The following is a 22,516-nucleotide window of genomic DNA, read 5'->3' as shown; positions in this document are numbered from 1 at the left end:
ATATCTGCATATTTCATGAATTGTGTGTAAAGGTTGTGAGTGAACCTTGAAAACCCATTTTGGATTTGAACGTTTAGATGAATATGATAAAAACTCTGATTTAAGAAATCCATGGTGGGATGCTGGTACTGGATGTCAGCAAGCAGCTAACTCACGATTAACCAGTGTTGAAGTTCACATTGACGTCTATATATATATGTACACATCAATCGATGTACTATATTTCGATAGAATCCATTGCCAAATTTTCAATTTCCCCTATCATGTCATAAGTTACAATCCAGTCTCACTGTAAAGATTCAATCACTTTTTGATGTATCAGAGTTCATGTCCAGAGGAAGTGTTTATAACTTTCTGCATAAGCAACGCGGTGCGTTTAAGTTTCCTGCCCTTCTCAAAGTAGCACTTGATGTTTCCAAGGGAATGAACTATTTGCATCAAAATAGTATCATTCACAGGGACCTGAAGACTGCCAATCTTCTGATGGATGAACATGAGGTAACAGGCTTTTTGGAATCTTATGTGATTGACCTTTTCATAAAGTCAATTTGTCGTTCTTTCACTTTGATGTTAAATGCACATTTGGTAGTAAGCATTCATTTTATTACAAGTCTCGTATTTTTTCTCTCGCATGGTCCTAGTGTGAGTTGCAAGTCAAATTTAAACATATCAATTTTGTTCTTCGGTGAAAGTTCTATTCTTCTCTGGACAGGTCGTTAAGGTTGCAGACTTTGGAGTTGCTAGAGTGCAAACTCAACCAGGAGTGATGACTGCAGAAACTGGAACATACCGTTGGATGGCGCCTGAGGTAGAGATTTATCTTAAATTGCCTATAATTTTGAATTTATGAGTCAATGTTCATGCATGTTTCTTTTTGTTAAGTATGTGAAGTTCCTTGCTAAAAAGTTTCTCCTTCTAGTTGTATCATATGCTTGCCCCACCATGCATTTTAGGGATCAGTAATACTTCATTCCAAGTGCGGAAATGAAATGATCTTGGCTAACTGAGTGTATTTCTAGGATTTCCTTCTGTACCAATATTGTTGTTCCATGATGCCCCGGGTCCGTGTTTTGGAGCCAAGACCTGCTACTGTTTACTTGTGGAGATGGACTCTCTCTGTTCTTATTGTTCTTTCTTTCAATTTTATCTTCCTCTTCGTTTTCCTAGTGGTGTATAATACATAGTTGTATACACCTGTTGGGCATTGTTGCAAGTTGCCTCATTTTCAACACTTGTACATTGTTCACTTTGTTGTCAAGTACAACTCGAGGTTGTACATATTGTCATTCCTCGTGGATATTGGTTTTGCCTTCCTTTGGGTTTAACTGCTGTGATCTTTTAGGTGTCATATCCACTTTATGTATGTTTCAGGTAGAATTTGTACTTCCAATGTCATTAGTGGGCACTGTAAAACCTCCTTGTAAATTGGAGTAGATAAATTTCTTTTTAGAAGTTCTGTATTAGACATCTATTTCTGGTTTTGGTTTTCGAAGTCTCTCAGAAAATTTGATGTTCAAGTAGAAGAGAATGGTAATAATGCCTTAAAATAGTATTGGGTGCATTGAAGGTTTAAAGGTTTCTACTTGTTGATGATATTGGTCAGTTGCAAGCTTGCATCTTTGACATATTGACTCTGGCCTGGCTGCTAACTACTTGGATAATCATTTTTCATGTGATTTTCTCGAAATTGCTGTCACCGGCTGCAAAAATGTCACTGTTCCTAAAACATCCTTTCTTGGTTTGTTGTTCTAATAAAGGGAGCTCTCTTCTTAAAATGGTATTTTGTGCATTGAAGGTCATTGAACACAAACCATATGACCACAAGGCTGATGTTTTCAGTTTCGGAGTAGTGCTGTGGGAGCTGTTAACAGGAGAAGTAAGGCTTTCAGTGTTTTCTTTTTTCCTTCTTTTTTCTAGTTTTTACTCTTCTTTATGGCCATTACAATCTTTACATTGAGTGACTCTGGTGTGCAGGTTCCGTACTTGTACTTAACACCTTTGCAAGCAGCTGTTGGTGTTGTTCAACAAGTATTTGGCTTTTCCTTTGCTTTCTTTCTATACAACAATACCGAGCTCCCTTTTTTGGCCGGTATTAGAGTATGGGATTAGATCACACAGGGACACATTTTGTGCATTTTCTTGGAACTTTCACTTTTGTGGTTTGGATTAAATGTCCTAGATATATCCAATCCCACGAAATCAAGGATATAGAATACTGTTACGTTTCTGCTCAATATTGTCCAGTCAAACAAACGGGACCTTGATGGTTAATAAATGATTCTTCTATATCGTTGATATGGTTACCAGGGTTTGCGGCCAACAATTCCGAAGAACACCAATCCAAAGCTTGTCGAACTGCTTGAGAGGTGCTGGCAGCAAAACCCCTCTCTGAGACCTGATTTCTCGGAAATTATAGAGATGCTGCAGCATATGGCCAAGGAGGTAGGTCATTTGCCAAAGGTTTTCTTTTCGATACATTGAAGAATTCTTTTTATGTCCTTAATCAGTATTTCATTTTACAGTACATGGAGTGTAACTTTGGTTATTATGAATTGTTGAAACAGGTGGGATGTGAGGGAGGCAATCGTCACAAGGATAAATCAATTGGCGGATGTTTCTCGGCACTCAAAAGGGGTCATCACTAAATTAAGAAGGTTAATATGTGAATTATGAAAGATGTGCATAGAGAACTTCGGAGATTAAAATGCATTTTACAGCTTTTTCTCCTGCTGATCAGTCAAGGTGTCTGCCTGGAATAGTTCGTTCATTTCTAGGCTTGTTTCTCACGCAGTTTTTGTTCAGTTTGGTGTTCTCTCCCAGTCAATAGATTGTATCCTTGAATCATTTGTGACGAAGCAATTGTAGATGAACAACTTGATTAAAAAGAGTCAAATCTATCTATCTCTCTCTCTCTCTCTCTCTCTCTCTCTCTCTCTCTCTCTCCCTAGTCATATACCACTGTTAAATGTACCAAAAAACACACCCCTGTTTTGAGACCCAAATGAATGTGGGAGAACTATTTCTCTTTCAATTTTTAAAGTCGATCCTTGTTCTTGACCCAAGTAAATGTACAGATTATCAAGTTAGTTGGGCAAAACCAAATTGTGGATTCAGATCTAGTAAAGATGGTATCAAGTTAGTTGAGCAAAACTGATGTGAAATTTTAATGTACTCGCAAGCGCACGAATCGTACAGAAGTATAGTAATGCAAGAGCGAGGTCGAACCCACAGGAACTTGTGATTTTTTATAGGAAAACTAAATAATTTTAAAGTGATTAAACCCTAACCTAGTTGACAAAAAGTTGTGATTGATTTTTTTAACTAAAAGTGAACAGTAAAAATAATAGACTAAACTATCAAAGACGAGAAAATTAAAGCTTCTTTTTAATCAATGGAAAAATACTAAGGTTTCGGAATCCACACCCATTAACTCGTATCATTATATATTCATGATCATTAACTTTATACAAAATTTCTTCATGATAATCTGAAAGCTAATTCTGTTACCATGGAAAATATCATCGTGAAAGTTCTTTAAAAAGTCTAATGTATGTTCCTCTCCGCTCGCAAGTATAACACCAAATCATTAATTGTATCCGATTTTATCAAATCACAATAAATATCCAGTTCTATAGTTAACGATGAAAAACCAGCTTTCAATGCCAAAGACAATTCCAAATCATGAGAAAAACATGATTGAACTCATATCTAGAATCTATCCCTAACAATTGAATTGGAGTAAGAACAATTTAATCAAAATCATACCACATATTCAGGTAAAACCAAATCTCACGAATATATAATTGATAGTCATTAATGGAGTTTCATCTTCAACCCTAGTTAAAAGTCTAGCCGCTCATGGAGTACAGAAACATGATCAAATAATAATAGAACTCCATTGAAGAAAATAAGGTCTCACAAAATATGACAAGATGTTAACACTTATTCCAAGTTGCTCCAGCCGTGGCCTCTGATCTTCGAATTGCCGTTGTGATCGTCAACTCCAGCCGAGGTAGTGCTTCTGTTGCGTGGTGGTAATAAAGTCATCCCCTCCTCTTAGAACCCTCTGTTCCCTTTTATAAGTGCCGATTGAGAGTTTCCTTGTAATGGAGATTTCCTCCTTTGATTCACTTTTCTAATTCTTGGACCAATTACCACCGAATCCCCCTTGTTTCCTAACCTAGTTGGAACTTTAGCCTAGGTTTAGCAATTCAAATCAAGATATCTAACTATTTGCCAATTTAGCACTTGGACCAAATCTGCAACCTTATTAGGATTGAAATTAATTCGTTGCTCTCCTCTTGCCTTCCAATAACAGCTTGAGCCCACCGTTAGAATTTGTTCATTTAATCATATTTTCCTGTAAATTCAATAATTAAAGTGAATGATAAACTAAAATAACAATATTACTCAATTAAGTGCAATAGAGAGCTAGAAAACATATGATATTGGGACTTTTATATGTTTATATTTTACGCTCATCAAAAACCAAATTGTGGATTCAGATCTAGGTAAGAAGGTAAAAAATGATTGTGGTTTAAATAGGAGTTGGGTATGTTTTTTGTGTGAAGAACAATGCAGTCTTAGTTGCTTTAGTTCTCTGTAGTTTTAAAGCTTTTAGTCTAAGAATGCCACAGAAGCAATACACATATTTTAATGTGAGGAACGAACAACGTTTACTGACTTTCTAAATGTCTATTTCTGAAAACTCAATAAAATTATGGTGCATTGCAAAATAACATGGCTCGGCGGCGAAGGCTTGAGCTTCCTATTCCTCAAAAAACAAGTATCCACTGCTGCCGATGTACTCATTGGCTTAACACAAATGGCTCGTTCACTAGCTTCTGCTCTATCAATGCCGCCATTGACACCGAAGGTCCGGAACCAAGTTTCTTTCTTTCTTTTTTCATTCTCAAGTTGCTTCAGAAACAGATAACTCCCTCATTTTCCAACTGGATATATATATATTTTTTTTGGGATTTTGCCAAGGCTGGGTATTTCATGGGGGATGGGTGGAATGGAAGACCAATATACCCACCTGACTATTTTCCGTCCAAAAATTGGAGGGAAAGCTACGGAGGGATCACATTGAAACTCAATTGAAATTGCAAGGAATATTATTGTCCCAATTGAAAACAGAAGGACTGGGGATTGCATAACATTGAGCTTCCCTGTTAGCGGGCCTCCAGCCCAGCAAATTCAAGCTCAATATTATGATGCAACTTTTACCTTTGAATCAACGGCGAAAATAAACCCTCAAGCCAAATTGAGCACGGAGTATTTGCGCTCTAAATCTAAATCCCTTGGTTCTCGATAAGCGAGATATCAAATGCTACCCTGATATGCTACTGGCAGTGAAAACTAGCTAGGCAGTATCATTTTTCTTTCATTTTCCTTTTCTCTCAGTCACTCATACAGAATTAATCAATACTCAAAATAGTACTACAAGATGGCTGAAGAGGTCAAGCCATAGCAACGCCTCACCCCACCCCACCCTCAACACCAGAAAAAAAGTTTCAAAATGAAGTTCTTCCCTGCTGAAAGAAAATCACTCTACATGACTAATCATAACTGTTGTACTTCACTCGAGCTGTTTCGTCCAATCAAAAGGTGCCCAATCTTGGGCAAAACTCGAAACAGCTTGCTTTTGTGTCTCCTCTGAATCATGCTTCCTACGACCATAAATATCCTCTTCGGCAACTCCAGCACGCCCCTTGTAACATTTGAGTCCGAAGTTGGCTTTGAACTGCTGCTCATCGTCAATCACGTGGACAAACCCCTTGTTTAATCCAAATTCGACATGGAAGTATGGAAAATCCTTGGGAACAGAACCACGCAACCCCTTTACACTCGTGTCAATGAGCTTCTTTGAATTGTGCTGGCTCCACTCATCTTCAGCTTCATCAATTGCCTGTAGGTAACTCATTGCACAAACATGTAAGCAGGAAAATACTAGAAGAAGATTACTACAGATCATGTTGAGTTCTCAAGAAACAAGTAAAATTTCGTCAATGTTGCTCAAGGTTCAAAGATTAAACCAATCACCAAGGGTTTTCTTTCTGTAAAAGACTAATAGCGATAAAAATGAACCAAACTTTCCAAATGGTGATGAGTGTGATTGGCATTTTTTCAATCAGGCATTCGCGCTAGAAGGCGAAAAATGGTAACACATGGTATCTTTATTTCAGTGTCCGATGATTCGTACGAAAAGTAAACATCTACACTGCTCACCAACTCTCTCGTAAATACTCCCTCCGTCTCACAATGGATGACAATTTTGGCATACGTGTCATGCAAGAATTTATCAAATAAGATTTATATAGCATATGAAAGCATTAAAAATTAAAAGACAGAGATAAATTCTTAAGATGTCCGAGCTAGCGAAATTGTCATCCATTTTGGGACAAAGATTCTCTCTCAATGTTGTCTTTCGGTCTAAGCATCCACTCTAATCCCATTTCCTTTCTCACAGTATTGTACTTTCTTCAATATATGAAATTTGTGCCTGTCAAGCAAAAACACAATGTAGAATAAGGAAATGGGATTTCTTTAGTTCTTTTAGTTCTGTATCAGTTTTATCAACACCACCCTGGCGCAAACAAAAGGAAGCGAAGCCAACAATGCAATATTTATATCCTGGTACCCAGAGACGGAATCAAATTTTAATATTAATAATTCACATGGCGCAAGGGCTACCTGTGGGAGAGAAGCTGTTCATAGGTGGCGATTCCAATGATCTTGTAGGAGTAAATACGCAAAGGTATGAGAAAGTCTATGGTGGTTTTGGGTTTGGTGACTAAAATGAAGCTAGTAGAAGTATTTTGGATTTTGTAGTGCTTTTGAACTTATAGTTGTGAATGCTTTTTCCAAGAAGAGAGAGGAACACCTAATTACTGTTAAGAGCGGGTCCAACATAAATCAGATAGATTACCTTTTTGTTAGAGACACTCAACGTTTGTTATGCGAAGATTGCAAGATTATTCCCGGAGAGTGTCTAGCTATTGCCACAACATAGACTTTTGGTGTTAGATATTTGCCCACGAACTAGATGGTGGCATCTTTCCGAGCTAACGAACTAGCAGGTCCAACAGAAATCCTAGTTTCGTCACTGCTGGTTCCCGTGCGCAAACAAGATTCAAACTTGTCTTGTTTTCTTGTATTGTCCAAATGAATTAAAGAACAAGGGAAGAGGAGAACATTAATCGATGAGATATATAATAATAATAATAATGTCAAGTGCAATAAAGAAGAAGAACTGACGAGTGATTTTGAAAGAAGAAGTTGGCTTTTGCACAGAATTGAACGACAATTTCCTTCCTGCAAAATTTAATTTTCTGCTGCTACAATAATCTTTCGAGCTACAATAATCTTTCTCCCTTTGTCTTTGAAAAATAGATAAAGTTATTGAGAAACATGCAGAGAAAAAAATGGATTTCTTAAAGATGAGAACCAAACAAAGATATCATTCCCACCACACTGCGCCCAAATTTGAACTCTGCAAATTGGCCCAGAGTTGGCGCCAGGTGTTCGAGGTAATATTTCTGTGATTATGTCCATTCATTTTGAATGTCAATACTTAAAAGTACGTATAATAATCAAAATTAATTCGCAAAGTTTTGAATTGGTAGAAAAAAGCAAATATACTAAAAATATGATACAAAACCTTAGCGCCAATCATTTACCCAAAAAACTCTTAGAGCCAATGTTAGAAAATTCCTTACCTCACACAGTAGAAAAATGGAGAACAAAAACCCAAGCAATGAGGGGACAGCATGAATACTCAGGCATTTGGACAATTGTCATCAAGTAGTTGTCCTAATGTGATCATGAGAAACGGGCTCTGTAGGCTCGACTTCTGTTTCGATAGAGTTGCAGAAACTTGGTGCATAGTTGGTCGGCACCGCGGGTCGGGGCGCAAGCATGCAAGTGCTAGCTTGACAGCAAGAACCACTGCTTCCTCCGTTTGATTCCTTGGCAGTGGGAGCCTTTTATCCAATACATCCTTCACGAAAATACCATAAGAAGATGGTAGTGAGGAATCCAAAGTTGATGAAGAAAGAGATGAGATGAGATCCCCTGGATGCCTCCCCATTATAACTTCGAGTGTTAAAACTCCAAAGCTATAGACGTCTAACTTCTCATTCACCTCCATTGTGTAAGCAAGTTCTGCCCAAAGAAATGAAGGGTACAAAGAATAGGGAAAAAAAAGAAAAAGAAATTGTAAAGGTGGCTTAGGAATTAGCATATTCAAAAGAAAAACACGAGACTAATATTGATAGCTAAGATGAACTATGCAAGTACCTGGAGCAGCATATCCCAAGGTACCTACAAAGGAAGTCCAATTTGATGAGTGCAGGTTTAGAAGTCTAGCAGTTCCGAAATTAGAGAGATAAGCGACGTCTTCTAAGTCTAGCAGAACATTCTTGCTTGATATATCGCGATGAATGACCGGGGGTGAACAACCGTGGTGCATATATGACAAAGCATCTGCCAAACCTTTAACAACATTTATCCTCTTAATCCAATCCAAACTTAGTGCTTCTTCCTCACAGCTTAGTTTCTTGTCCAAGCTTCCCCCTTCCAAGAACTCGTAAACTAAAAATGAGTGTCGTGGATGTGAACAGTAACCCAAAAGCCTGATGATACGCCGATGTCGTATCTCTATCAATGCACGAATCTCACTCGTAAAACTTTGAAGATTAGCCAACTCGCCATCTTGCGAAGGATGAAACTTCTTTACAGCAACAACCTGACCACTTGGGAGCTCAGCCTTATAAACAACGCCATGTCTACCTACTGCAATGCAATGCTTGTCGTTGAAATCCTCCGTCGCTTGGATGATAATTTCATGCACCAATTTTCCATCGAAGCTCCAAATCTCAAACAAATCTTTATTAGCTTCTTTATTTGGCTCGATTTCATTGTCTCCCATCTTGTTGCGATGAACAAGGAAAATCATAGCAATAGTAAGAAATAAAATCCCCAACGTAGGAACTACAACTGCTAGTACAATTTTGCAATGATTTCTCCCATTATCTCCTTTGCTTTGCTTCATTGAACATGGCATCAAACTAGTTTTATTGCCACACAATCTGTCGTTATTTTGGTATGCCTGAAATGGAGCATCATCAAATGCTTTTGTGTTGGGCAGAGGACCTTCCAAGTGATTGTAAGATATGTCAACAGACGTTAAACTTAACATCCCGTTAAAAGATGAGGGGATAGAACCGGACAACAAGTTGTGGGAGAGGTTCAGTGTCTCTAAGGTTTTCAAGTCCCCGATCCCTAGTGGTATCTCTCCTGTTAATAAATTATTTCCAAGATCTAGATTTTGAAGAAAGTGCAACTTTCCTAATTCATAAGGAATAGTCTCCCTGAGAAGATTTCTGCTCAAGTTCAAGTTCAGAAGATTCACACACTCACCTAGCTTCCCTTGGATACGTCCGCTAAGATTGTTTCCAGACAAGTCGAGATGCTGAAGACTAGACAGGTTGGCAATTTCTGCTGGAATATCGAGTGAAAGTTGGTTATTACTAAGAGTAAGATTGAACAACAAAGCCAATTTTCCCAAATTCTTCGGGACCTCACCAACTAGATGATTTGAAGAGAGGTCAAGTAAATGTAACTGAGTTGCACTTCCAATGCCAGGTGGAATGTTTCCAGAAAGGTCATTGTTGGAGATCTTTAGGCTAGTCAAATTGGGAAACTGTTCCCATCTGTGCCAAAGCTCGCCATAGAAATTATTGTGACTGAGATCCAAATATTCAAGATTTGGGAAAGCCTCAAAAACTTCTGATATATGCCCAGTTAGTTGGTTTCGATCAAACCTAACACGGCGTAACTGACTGCAGTTTCTCAAGCTATTTGAGATATGACCTGTTAAATAGTTGTTTGTTGTACTAACTTTTACGAGTGATCCATGAGCGCACAAATTTGGCAGTAGAGAACCTGTGAGCTTGTTGTGGGCTATATCAAGCATTTGTAGATATCTAAGATTTTCTAGTTCTACAGGGATAGATCCAGAGAGAAAGTTCGAAGCAAGGAACAAAATCGTGAGGTTTTTCAAGTTCCCTATTGAAGCGGGGATTGATCCCGTGAGATTATTTACTGACAAATCAAGATCAATGAGAGATCTTAGCATTCCTACTTCTTGAGGTATAGATCCAGAGAGAGAATTCTCGTAAAGGTACAACATTGTGAGGTTTCTCAAGTTCCCTATTGAAGCGGGGATTGATCCCGTTAGATTGTTCTTGTACAATGCAAGGGCAGTGAGAGATGTAAGCATTCCTACTTCCTGAGGGATTGATCCAAAGAGAGAGTTCTCGTAAAGGTACAACGTTGTGAGGTTTCTCAAGTTCCCTATTGAAGCGGGGATTGATCCCGTGAGATTGTTCGTTGTCAATTCAAGTTCAGTGAGAGATGTAAGCATTTTAACTTCTTGAGGGATAGATCCAGAGAGAGGGTTCTCGGAAAGGATCAATCTTGTGAGGTTTCTCAAGTTCCCTATTGAAGCGGGGATTGATCCCGTTAGATTATTCTTGTACAATGCAAGGGTAGTGAGAGATTTTAGCATTCCTACTTCTTGAGGGATGGATCCAGAGAGAGAGTTATCGTAAAGGCACAATGTTGTGAGGTTTCTCAAGTTCCCTATTGAAGCGGGGATTAATCCCGTGAGATTATTCATTGACAAATCAAGCTGAATGAGAGATCTTAGCATTCCTACTTCTAGAGGGATAGATCCAGAGAGAGAGTTATCGTAAAGGTACAACATTGTGAGGTTTCTCAAGTTCCCTATTGAAGCGGGGATTGATCCCGTTAGATTGTTCTTGTACAATGCAAGGGCAGTGAGAGATGTAAGCATTCCTACTTCCTGAGGGATCGATCCAAAGAGAGAGTTCTCGAAAAGGTACAACGTTGTAAGGTTTCTCAAGTTCCCTATTGAAGCGAAGATTGATCCCGTGAGATTGTTCGTTGACAATTCAAGATCAGTGAGAGATGTAAGCATTTCAACTTCTTGAGGGATAGATCCAGAAAGAGAGTTCTCGAAAAGGATCAATCTTGTGAGGTTTCTCAAGTTCCCTATTGAAGTGGAGATTGATCCGGTGAGATTATTTCTTGCCAATTCAAGATCAGTGAGGGATTTTAGCATTCCTACTTCTTGAGGGATAGATCCAGAGAGAGAGTTCTCGAAAATGATCAATCTTGTGAGGTTTCTCAAGTTCCCTATTGAAGCGGGAATTGATCCGGTGAGATTATTCCTTGCCAATTCAAGATCAGTGAGGGATTTTAGCATTCCTATTTCTTGAGGGATAGATCCAGAGAGAGAGTTCTCGTAAAGGTTCAACGTTGTGAGGTTTCTCAAGTTCCCTATTGAAGTGGGGATGGATCCTGTTAGATTATTCGCTGACAAATCAAGGTCAACGAGAGATCTTAGCATCCCAATATCTCTAGGAATTGTTCCTGAAAGATGATTGATGGACACATTAAGAGATGCGAGTCTCGAAAGGCTGCCGATCGGAGAGGTAATGGTCCCATATATCAAGTTGTTGGACAGATCAAGTTTCACTAGATGAGGTAACGAAGAGAAGTTAAGATTGGAAAGCGTACCTCTCAAACCAATACCGTCAAGGGTTAAATTGGTTACTTCAGTGGCCTCGTTGCAACCAATTCCAACCCAAGTGCAATGACTACTTTGATTCCATGATGACAGGAGAGATTGGCTTTGATTGTCAAGGCTAGCTTTCCACTTCAAGAGAGTGACTGCTTCACTTTGTTTTGCAACTGTATTAGTTGCGGGAGAAGCACGAGCAACGACGGAATCCGATGAAGAGACAAATGGAATTAGGATGACAACAAAGACAAAGATGATTGTGGAGTGAACTGCTTGGAAATTGGGAGCCCTTTTAGGTACGGATGCCATGGCTGGTTTCTTATGACACAAGCTAGGAGTAGAAGATGTGTTGCATGGAAGGATGAAAGCTTTAAATATTCATTTATATGGGGTGCTATTTATAGGAACATGATTTGTCTCTCATGTAAATCGCGCAGCTGAGATAAATTGATGCGTACAATGAAATTCACATCACACATTAAGTCTAACATGTAATTATATCTACATGACTTATGCTTCCAGTTTGTGGAAATTCTGCCAAGTTTGGTCAGGACCAGTTTGGTCCATTTTTTTTATCCGGGTCGTTCAAAAGTGTTTTGGACGGTCTAGATTTTTTCATGTATTGTTTTATTAAAAAATATTGTAAACACTACGAACTTTTTGGACGATTTGGATGAAAAAAATGGACCAAACTGATCTGACCAAACTTGACCAAATCCACAACTGATGAGAATTTCAATTTGCAGAAGACATAAAGAGACCAAGGGCAAAGATTTCTATTACTGATGGGAGCTTTCAGTCAATTATCAACATCAATATATTTTGGGCCCGCATAGACTTGACTATGGCGGCTATTGGTGATCACCTTCTCTTGCCTTGGAGAGTTGGAGGCCTCCGGGAAGCAAGATTATTCAATTAGCTATATATTGCCATTCATAATTGTCATTGTCAAAAAGATTTTACTTTTTTGTTTTTCGTAAACTTTTTTAGAGTTTTTTTTAAACTATGAAAACTACAAAAAGATGTTTTTTTAATTTTTTTTTTGAGAAACACAAATATTACCAAACATATTTTTTGTTTTTGTTTTTATGAAAACATAAACCTATTTCAACTTTTAGTTTCTTAAAAATAAAAAACTGAAAAGTAAAAAGGTTACTGAACGCACCGAATTAACAACATGACTAACTTGCCTACAGGGAAAGGATCAAAACCCAAACATCAAAGAAAGAGCGATTTGCATTCCACACTGCACCTATTCTTTGAAAAATTCTTGGTTGCAAATCGGGTACCACGTGGCACCCGACGCGCACACCCGGGCCGTTCAAAAAGGCAATCGACAGTCTAGATTGAAAGTACCGAACGGATTAGAAAAAGAAAGAAAGGAAAAGTGTGTTTTAATCCAGACCGTCGGTTGCATTGTTGGAAGCGTCAAAATCACGTCAGCTGTATCCTATTTGCACCCAAAAATTTATCAATGGGAAGAACTGGGAATAGTTCTGCGCACAAAAGATAATGAAGGGAATCATTATTGAAACATATTAATGCGAAGAGAGTCATCCACTATGGGTCATCCACTATGATCGCCGTAGACTAATGGGAAGACCTGGGAGAGACTAGTGGGAAGAAATGGGAGAGACTAATTGGAAGACTTGGGAAAAAATAATGGGTAAACCTGGGAAACATATTAACAATTCGTGCTCATACTTACATTTGAAAAATTTTATCCGAATGAAAAATTGAAAGATTGAATCGAGCACCTACACTTATTTTATTGAGCTGATTCTTCACAAGCTCACTTGAAAAATTATTTTAAAATTATTGATGGGCTTGGATTATCTGTGCAGGACCCGGAGTGAACCTTGTGCTCAGGGGCAGCTCTAGGATTTTAGTTCAGCGGTGAGAAAATTACAAAGAAATTTTTTGTGTACAAAGTTCTATGTAAAATGCTCATATTTACATTTGGATAAAATTTTATTGGGTTAGTTTATTTTGTTTACTTGAGCTGTAGTACCTACCTATTCACAAACTTTCACTTACTTTGATATTGTATGATTGATTTAGTGCAGACAGTATTAAGGAAAAATACAATTATATGGAAGAAATACGAAATTCATAGTGCATTTTTAAATCAAGAGGGTTTGCTTGAAGCTGCCCCTGCCTGAGCTGGTCGGTTCACCATCGGTGCACCACCCATCGATTCCCATAGAAGGGATCTTGTTTACCTTTAGGTTTACTGAACTTTGGCCCCTTTTGACGTTTCCACACTCGCCAGTGACTTAGAGGTTGTTCGATAACCTAAATTCAGCATTTAAAGTTGAATCAATTAAGTAATACTAAATGATTAAGTAGGTTTAATAACCACATTTTACATTACACAAAAAAATTGAATCTGGAATTCCCTAATCCACACAGATCGATGTTGAGTTTAAACTTCTCTCTTTAGTTTGCAAATTAAATTAAGGACTCAAATCCGTCCCGTTGTGATGATTTTCGAGCTAAGCTAAATGGAAGAAGTTGGAAGTGATGGACGTGAGCTAGGAGTGATTGACGCTTGCCAAAGGCAAAATGGGAGGCAAATGGTTGCAAATAGGGCTGTAAACGAGCCAAATCGAGCCGAATATTAGAATGTTCAGATTTGTTCATTAAGTTTTTTAGCGAACTCGAGCTCTAGTTGAACTCAATGAAAATTATGACGAGCCAAACTCGAACCGAGCTTGCCCAGGTTTGGGTCGAACTCGAGCTTGTTCACGAGCCTTAACGATCCAATAATATCATATTTTTATGCTCTCATACATGTCTAAAACTGCAAATAAATTTTTCATTATGTACATAAATATGTTCATATATATACATATAAAATGATAAAAACATATACATAAGTAAATTTTTAGTAATTGTAAACGTTTGGACTTGTACAAGTTTTAAAATTTTCACTATATAACTCTATAAAATCCTCATGATACACATATACTCCAGGTTCGTAAGTCTAACCGAGCCGAATACTGCTGCGTTCATGTTCGGCTCATTTATGAAACGAGCCTAAAATTGAGGTTCAGGTTCGGTTCATTTAGTAGACGAATTGAACTTAAACGAGCCTTTACTGATTAGAGCCTCAAACAGTTTACAAACGGCTCAGTTCATCTACGGCCCTAGTTGCAAATGACTCAAACCCATCCGGTTGCCTCTCATCAAATCTAACCGGATGAGCCAAGATTCCAGCTTCGATTTTATTTTCGAAGCCATGTGTCCAGTCCATCCAACTGGTACTAATACCTACGACACGTAACTTCCAATTTGTGGTAATTCTGTAGTTGTCTGGAAATTCCGTATTGGGGCAAATTTTGTGGAAATTCTGTACTAACATCAACTGGCATTATTGGCTTATGTGCGCGCACCCGATAAACATGGACTATGGTGGGAGCTTTCGGTCAACTAGAAATTGTTTTTTTAGTAATCTACTATGGTTGCTAATGGTCACTTTTCTTCCTTTGGAAGCCTCTGGGAAGAAAGAAGATCGAAAAACAAGTCCAAAATTATTCAATTGCTTTTAACAGCCCGGTCTTGAGATTTCTGAGGCTCTAGGCGAGGTTTGGAAATGGGGCCTCTCATTTTCAATATATTAATTAGTTTTTTGATATAGAAAACAATTAATACAAGGCTTGGTAGAGTGGGTGTACTCGCTATTTAGTAATCTACTGGTTTTTTTAGTAATACAATTAATACAATGTTCAGATTTGTTCATTAAGTTTTTTTAGTAATCTACTGGTTTTTTTTGTAAAGGTTTCAAAATTTGCATTAAAAATTGAAGGGGCGAGGGTAACTTGCAATCCTGTAATCTAAACATGTGCGCGTTAACCACTGTGCTACATCAAAATTGTTATAAAATAGTTCACATGCATAATATTTAACCCATTTCAGTATTTGGGGGCCCAATTATTGGGCATTTGGGGAAGAAGAAAGAAGATGAAAGGAGTCCCACGAAAGAATTATACTTCGCCGCAAAAAATTACTCTTGAACGCAAGGAATTACTCGTGGCCGCAAATTATTGAAAGTGTGATTACTCCTCACACCTCACTGTTGTTTTACATGCTTCTTGGCTGCATCGAATTACACTTAGCCATGTTGAATTGCTTTTGGCCGCAAGTTATTGAAAACGTGATTACTAGGCACGATTCTCTTGTATTTTACATGATTCTTGGCCGCGTCTAATTACTACAAACGATTGTTTTGTGTTTTACATGTTATTGGCCGCGTTTAATTACTTGTAGTCGCAAACACATCTCCCACTCATGCATCATTCACCATGGAAGAACTAGATACTCTGTGATGTACTGCATCAGCGGAGTGAAGAAGCCACTTTATAGTGCTATGGGGAGGAGCTAGAGCTCATGGAGGTTCGCATGCTTCGAATTATGCGTGGCCACAAGTTATTGAAAGCGTGATTACTTCGCACGATTCTCATGTTTCATGTGCGTCTTGGCCACTAAGAACTACACTTGGCCGCGTCGAATTATTCTTAGCCGCACGTCATTGAAAGCATGATTACTACGCACGATTATCTTGGATTTTACATGTTTCTTGGCCGCTAAAAATTACACTTGGACGCGTATAATTACTTTTGGCCGAACTTTAATGAAAGCGTTATTACTAAGAACGATTCTCTTGTATTTTACGTGCTTCTTGGACGCTTATAATTACACCTGGCTGCGTTTGTTTACATCTAGCCGGATTTATTTACTCTTGGCCGCGTCTTCTTGTAATCGCGTTCATCAGTCACGCTTTTAAACTAAAACTCGGAGCCACAAAATACAGACCTAATTAAAGGCATAAGACCAAATTCCTCACGCAGCGCGCGCTCTCTCTCTCTCTCTCTCTCTCTCTCTCTCACACACACACACACACACACAGAGTAATCGGTGGAAGAATCAAGCACACTCTTTGCAATGGGAACCACAGTAGTCAAGCAAAACCAGGTTCGTTCTCCCTTGAATTTTTTTGGGCTGTTTGGCTACACGTTTATTACCAATTAAGCAAAAAACAAGAAGCAAGAACGGACAAGAAATTCTGATTACACGTATTGATGATAAACAAAACTTGCATGTTCGTGGTATAAATTCGTGGAATGGGTAGGTATCATCGACTGTTATGAGTTTAAAATAGGTTCCGAAACTCTATTGTTGTGTTTAATTGAATGTGAGAAATTCATTAAGGAAAACAATGTTAGAAGATCCAAGACGGCATACCTTCCAAACAGGTAAAATCTCAGCTAAGCTGAGGCAAAATCCTTGTGGATTTTTCCAACAGCTACAAAGCATGGTGTTAAAAGGAGTTTGTTTTACAGATAAAAATTGGGAGCTTCAAACACGGGCATCAAATCTTATGTAAAACCATAGAAAAGGTTGATGAATAGCTTGAAAATCCGTAAAGTTCCTTTCTTGCCATATCTAGTATATAATGTATGCCCAAGCAAGCTTTCTAACTAAGTTGCCAAACAATTTACCACTAGATTTTCCAATGAGCTGCGAGATTTCAGCATTTCAATTGTGTGGTGGTTTAGAAATACACTTAGATGATATACCTGCCGCCAAATGTGCCTAGAGTAGGAGCAGAGAAAGAAGATGTGAAGTATATATTTTGTTTCTTGATGGCAGAAGGAGCAAACAGCTAATGAAGATGGAATATCTCTTCATTTACCAAGCTTATCTTTAGTTCTCAGCTTCTTTTCTATTGCTTATATTTTTTGCTCAAATGAGGATTGCTAGAAAACATGTCCATTAGTTAGTACGTAGATAGTTTAAATGTAGGTGGCTAGATATATATATATATATATATATATATATATATATATTGTTATTGTTACTCATGAACTCATGACTTTCATGTTAGGACTCCCATATTGGTATCATGGTGACTTGGAAGAAGGACTGGTTTGGCCAGGAAAGCACTAGAAGTCTGGTGTAACTGAGTTTCCTCAAAAAACTCATCCAAACAGTTGTGTTTGAGATATGATTCTTTCAGTGAATTCGATGATTAAACCTTGGTTTTTGTTGCCCACTTCAGTCTTGTCTTTGTAAGCCTCTCACAGGCCTTGTCCTATGCTCCTATTTTACTTGGGTTGCAGTCTCTTCTATGTGCCAATGTATAGAACACTTATGTAAATAGATCATTGTTGTTTGTCATTTAGACAATAGAAGCATCTGATTATTTTTGGAAAAATTTAAAATGGGTTTTGAATACTTTAGCTTTTTGGTACCACGATTGGTATTTTTATTGAAATTTCCTAGTTCACTCTGTTTGCTATTTTGCTGTTGTAAAGGCAGTTGCCGCCCCAGCCCCAGATTCTGCTGCAGAGTTGCCCTTGACAGCAGAAAAAATGGTGGTTGCGTTGGATGAAATTCAACCATATCTCAATTGCTGATGGCGAGATCAATGGCAATGTTGTGAGGTTGAAGCTGCAAGGAGCATGAGGCTCCTATCCAAGTTAGGTAACGAGTATGAAGATGAGAATCGAGCATTGTTTAATGGAGATTTTTCCTCAAGTCATTTCCGTGGAACCTAAAGCAGAGGAGGAGACTGGCCTTGTGCTGAATGAAAAAAACATAGAGAAGGTAATAATGCATCTCCTTTTGTAACAACTATTATAGCTCTTAAAGCAATTAAGTGTGGTTTTAACATATTTTTGAAGCAGTTGATCCTTTTCTACAAATTGTGGTGCTGCATTACCATTTTATAAATCATATTTTCTGTCCAAATTCATAGGGGTTTCAGGATACGTATCTGTATTGCTCATACGACCATTTTTTGTCGATATAAGCTAGTATCAGCTGATGTACTGAAATATTGATATCACAAATCCAAAATCCCTATATGTCAGTTTTTGGCTGATATGCTACTTTATTTAGAACCCTAGTTTTGAGTCGATAGATAACCGAAATCTTGTGGATTCTGTTGTGTTATTGTTGCAGGAGAGAAGCAATGAGCAAACAGTTACTGATAATAGAATGTCCTCACTAGATTTTGAACATTTCTTTTTTCAGCGTCTCACTGATAGGAGCTTCACTGTTCATAAGATAAAAATTATGTCCTGAAAACTGATACAATGTCCTGAAAACTGATACACGTTGTTCATAGTTCATGAAATTTCATTCCTTGGCAACAATGCCATGTTCTGACTCGATACTTGATTTAGTACTTAAAAGAAGCTTATATAGTTTGCAGTGTAATTGATTATATCTATACCCGAGTCACTGAAGTTCACTTCTTTTCATTCATTTAGGTCCTTCAAGAAATACCGGCATACATAGTCGGAGAACCAAGTGAATCTCTTGAACTAGTAGCTATCGAAGAGCCAATCGGGAAAATTAAAATCACTGGGCCAGTTGCAGCTGTAACTACTGTTGTGGTGTCGTCACATGGAAAGTACGGGAGAAAATACCATCCATTGCAGCAGTTCATGTTCTATAGTACTCAGACTTTCATGTTTAGCTTGGGGTCTTTCATGATTAAAGAAGGGTGTTAGGGAAGACATTTTGTCATAAATGTTGAAGACCCAGAATGGGATTGGGTCGGCCATGATTAATGAACTTCAGTTGACAAATATTGCACTTTTTATAGTTTCGTTGTCACTATAATAGTGTGACATTTTATTCATAGCAATTCAATTGATTTTATATGATTTTATAAGCGAAACGTCAATATTTACACAGACAATATCATTTTTATCTTTCTGAAAACCAGGACTTGGAAATCAATGTCTTTTGTGCAAGCTTGTATGTGGTTTTGCAGTGTCTGGAATAGATGGAATTTTGAAGCAAAATGTGTGCTCTCACCATCTAAATATTGGAAGGGCGCCTCATTTCTCTACTTTGAAAAGACAAATTGCCTATTTTTTCTTTCACATCTCGGGAGGAATACAACTAGGAGGGGCTAATTCAAAATCGTGTAGAAAAGGCTTGGATGTGTTATTGGCACTCTCTGGAATGGATTGGATATTTCTGAAACAAAATATGTGCTTGGCCATGGCTAATATTGCAATGCGCTTTCTTTTTCTTCCCTAATTCCAAGATCCACACCCTTGAAAGCAATTTTATTAGTGCAGAGATGATACTATCGGAGGATCCGGGTCCCTGCTAATGAAGGCATTTGCCAAATAGTTCCAGCTTTACAAGTCAAAATGTATCGTCCCCGATATTAATCATGAACAGGACAGCTAAAAGAGAACATTCTATACGGGACCACACAATTCTGCAAATTCGATTTGTCTCCCTATAGTAGAAAAAACTGACTATATCAACTGATACATACTTCAGCTGCCCTCCATCCCAAGTGAGATGCTCCTATCACCATTCTGAAATGCTTTTCTTCCACACTTCACCCTAAACAGATCATTTCCTGATATTTAGTGACACTGAAGTCTGATCACTGAACCAGCACTGCCATGAACAACCAGGGCTGCCGAAAATGGAACTTACAGTTCAGCGTCTGCCCAATAGAAATTAGTTTGTTTGGGTGTTAGTTGTGAGGTCTTTTAGCGGGTGTAAGGCTTTCACTTTGGTCGTGGGTTCTTGGTTGGCTTCTTGCCATCATTTTTGGTTTGGTTCTCGAGTGGCTTTTTGTCGGTGTGCCCAAGATCCGTTTAATCTTTGTATCCCTTCTCAAAGATTAATGAAATCTTTTTTGTCGATCAAAAAATAATAATAATATATCACCCTTAGCCTAGGCCATGTCCGAGAATTAATCACCATGGATTTTAGAGGAAATTAACTTTAGCAACAAATTAAGATCTAGCTACCCATATTGAGTCCAACCCTGCTTCGAAACTTATAATATTAACGTCCCAAATCATGCCAATCATCAAGCCTAACGGCACAGATTGGCCATCCCCTACCACCCATCTGATCATCAAAGGCTGGAAAATAGATCTCAAATTGAACCATTTCCTCACAGGCCAAGGGATTCACAGTTACCCAAAATATAATGGCCAACACTTTTGTCCATCTTCTTCCTCGTAGACATAATCCTGATAAGCTTGTATGGATCCCTAATGCTACTAGTTTACACAAAAATTGGAGTTTGGGAGTAATCGGAGCAAGCTCGCAGAGTTTGGTTAAGATGCGCCCGAGGAGCATTGAGCTGTGCCCGGGGCACATAACATTGCGCCTGAGGCGCATTCGAACTACACAACAAGTCAAATTTCACGGGCTTGCCAAGAACACTCCCAAATTCTGATTTGCGCGTGGTTTGAACTATTGAAAAGCTTGTTGAGTATACTTTATAACTCAAGTGGTTTGAATGCAAAATTATTTATCAATTAAATGACATGACAATTTTGCCCTTAACAGGTCGAAAAACAAATCATTTTGGAAAAATGATCCCACCACTCTCATTTTAAATCTGTTGAAAATAACGAGGGTATTAAACGTATGAAAACCTTGTGGAGTCAAGCCATAAAATAATTAAAATTTTGTTTTGAGAAGTTGATTGAAACCAAACTAATTCAAGGATGGTCGAAACCACGTACTAAGGCTAAAATACATTTTCGTGCCTTTTTACTCATTGGAAGTTTCATTATGTAGTTAAATCCTCACGGTGGTGATAAAGTTGAAATATGGTGATAGTTGTCGTTATGCGAAAGATGTCTATAGGGTGAAGTACTGGTGGTGGAGGGGAGGTGTTACGGTGGTAGTGTTGGTGGTGGAAGGGTGGTAGTGCTCCAAAGATCATCTTTGTAGTTAACGACGGCTCTCTACCCACTTCCATAAGTGAAATTTTATTATTTGTAAAGTTAGATTCCATCATCTTGTAGTACTTGGAAAAACCTTTTGGACATCATATAGATCTTGATCCAGCTTAAAATGAGCGAGATGTTAGCGTGCATCTTACCAATTTTTTTTTTTTTACCCACTGAGGATAAAAATGGCATTTTTTTTTTTTATGTAAAAATAATCTTCCATCCAAACAACTTAGGTTATAAAATACATTCAACAAGGTTTTTAACGGTTCAAAACCACACACAAATTGGAGTTTGTGAACGAAGCAAGCTCGCAAAGTTTTGTTTGTGGTGGAATTATTTCAAAGATGCGCCGGCCGAGGAGCATTGAGCTGCGCCCAGGGCGCATAAGATTTCGCCTGAGGCGCTTTCGAACTACACAAGAAGTCAAACTTCGCGCGTTGGCCACTAACACTCCCACACTCCGATTTGCACGTGGTTTGAACCGTTGAAAAGCTTGTTGAGTATACTTTATAAATCAAGTGGTTTGAATCCAAAATTAGTTCTAGGGGATTCGTTCATTCCTTAAGAGGTCGACAAAATTCAAAAAGACTTTCCACACTACATCAAAGCACACAAAAACTGTTTCACCATTGGGATTCGTCCAAGGCTCTCAAGGTGGGGCTTATATTGAGCAAATTTGGATTTCTACACCACCAACACTATCACTTGACAACGACGTCTACCACACCACCACCACCGTTTGATCAACCTCCTTGCACTATTTCTGTCGCCACCACCTTGAGCACAAACACTTCACTGTAGTACTGCACCTCCACCACCACCCCCATCATTTCAAACTATCACCACCACAACCGCCTCTCCATCATTCCACCAAAATCCACCGTGATTTTACCACCTGCCCATACCGAAAAATAGTTTGGCATCAAATCAAAATTGCATCACTGCCGCTGTTAGATCAGCTTGGGGCGGAAATCATGGAGTTGTTGTCTTGAATTCTCACACATGGATCTTAGTTTTCGAGGACGTGCCCTGGCGCACTGAGATGCTCCCGGGGCGCATGGAAACTTCAAAATATGTCAAACTTCTCGGGCTTGCCACAGATATTCCCGAATTCCGATTTGCATGTGGTTTGAACTGTTATAAAGCTTGTTAAGCCTACTTTATAACCCAA

At 38.4% G+C, this 22,516-nt stretch overlaps 2 protein-coding genes and 1 pseudogene across 5 annotated transcripts in view; 2 read left to right on the top strand and 1 right to left on the bottom strand.

Moving 5' to 3' along the window:
* The window catches only part of LOC131302525 (serine/threonine-protein kinase STY17-like), a 37,627-nt gene that overhangs the window by 9,647 nt on the left and 5,464 nt on the right, over positions 1-22,516 (top strand). The window contains exons 11-16 of one of the 4 annotated variants that reach the window (XM_058329201.1): positions 323-498; positions 713-808; positions 1,796-1,876; positions 1,975-2,028; positions 2,308-2,442; positions 2,523-2,908. In XM_058329201.1, coding sequence (XP_058185184.1) covers positions 323-498; positions 713-808; positions 1,796-1,876; positions 1,975-2,028; positions 2,308-2,442; positions 2,523-2,645 — 665 coding nt within the window. In that variant the 3' untranslated portion in view covers positions 2,646-2,908. Of the gene's footprint in view, positions 1-322; positions 499-712; positions 809-1,795; positions 1,877-1,974; positions 2,030-2,307; positions 2,443-2,522; positions 2,909-22,516 lie in introns of those variants that run through there. The other 3 variants (XM_058329202.1, XM_058329203.1, XM_058329204.1) reach the window with 3 other exon arrangements.
* On the bottom strand, positions 7,502-11,920 carry LOC131304448 (probable leucine-rich repeat receptor-like protein kinase At1g35710). The gene is made up of 2 exons (XM_058331690.1): positions 8,302-11,920; positions 7,502-8,166 (listed from the first exon to the last, which is right to left on the bottom strand). The coding sequence occupies exons 1-2, from the start codon at positions 11,918-11,920 to the stop codon at positions 7,781-7,783; spliced, it is 4,005 nt and encodes a 1,334-aa protein (XP_058187673.1). The 3' UTR covers positions 7,502-7,780.
* Positions 17,517-19,377, top strand: LOC131303757 (nifU-like protein 2, chloroplastic; annotated as a pseudogene).

The sequence above is a fragment of the Rhododendron vialii genome, chromosome 10a, assembly GCF_030253575.1.
Source record: "Rhododendron vialii isolate Sample 1 chromosome 10a, ASM3025357v1".
In the NCBI taxonomy this organism is placed as follows: domain Eukaryota; kingdom Viridiplantae; phylum Streptophyta; class Magnoliopsida; order Ericales; family Ericaceae; genus Rhododendron; species Rhododendron vialii.
The sequence above is the reverse complement of the archived record's forward strand: the minus strand, read 5'-3'. Positions and strand labels throughout refer to the sequence as shown.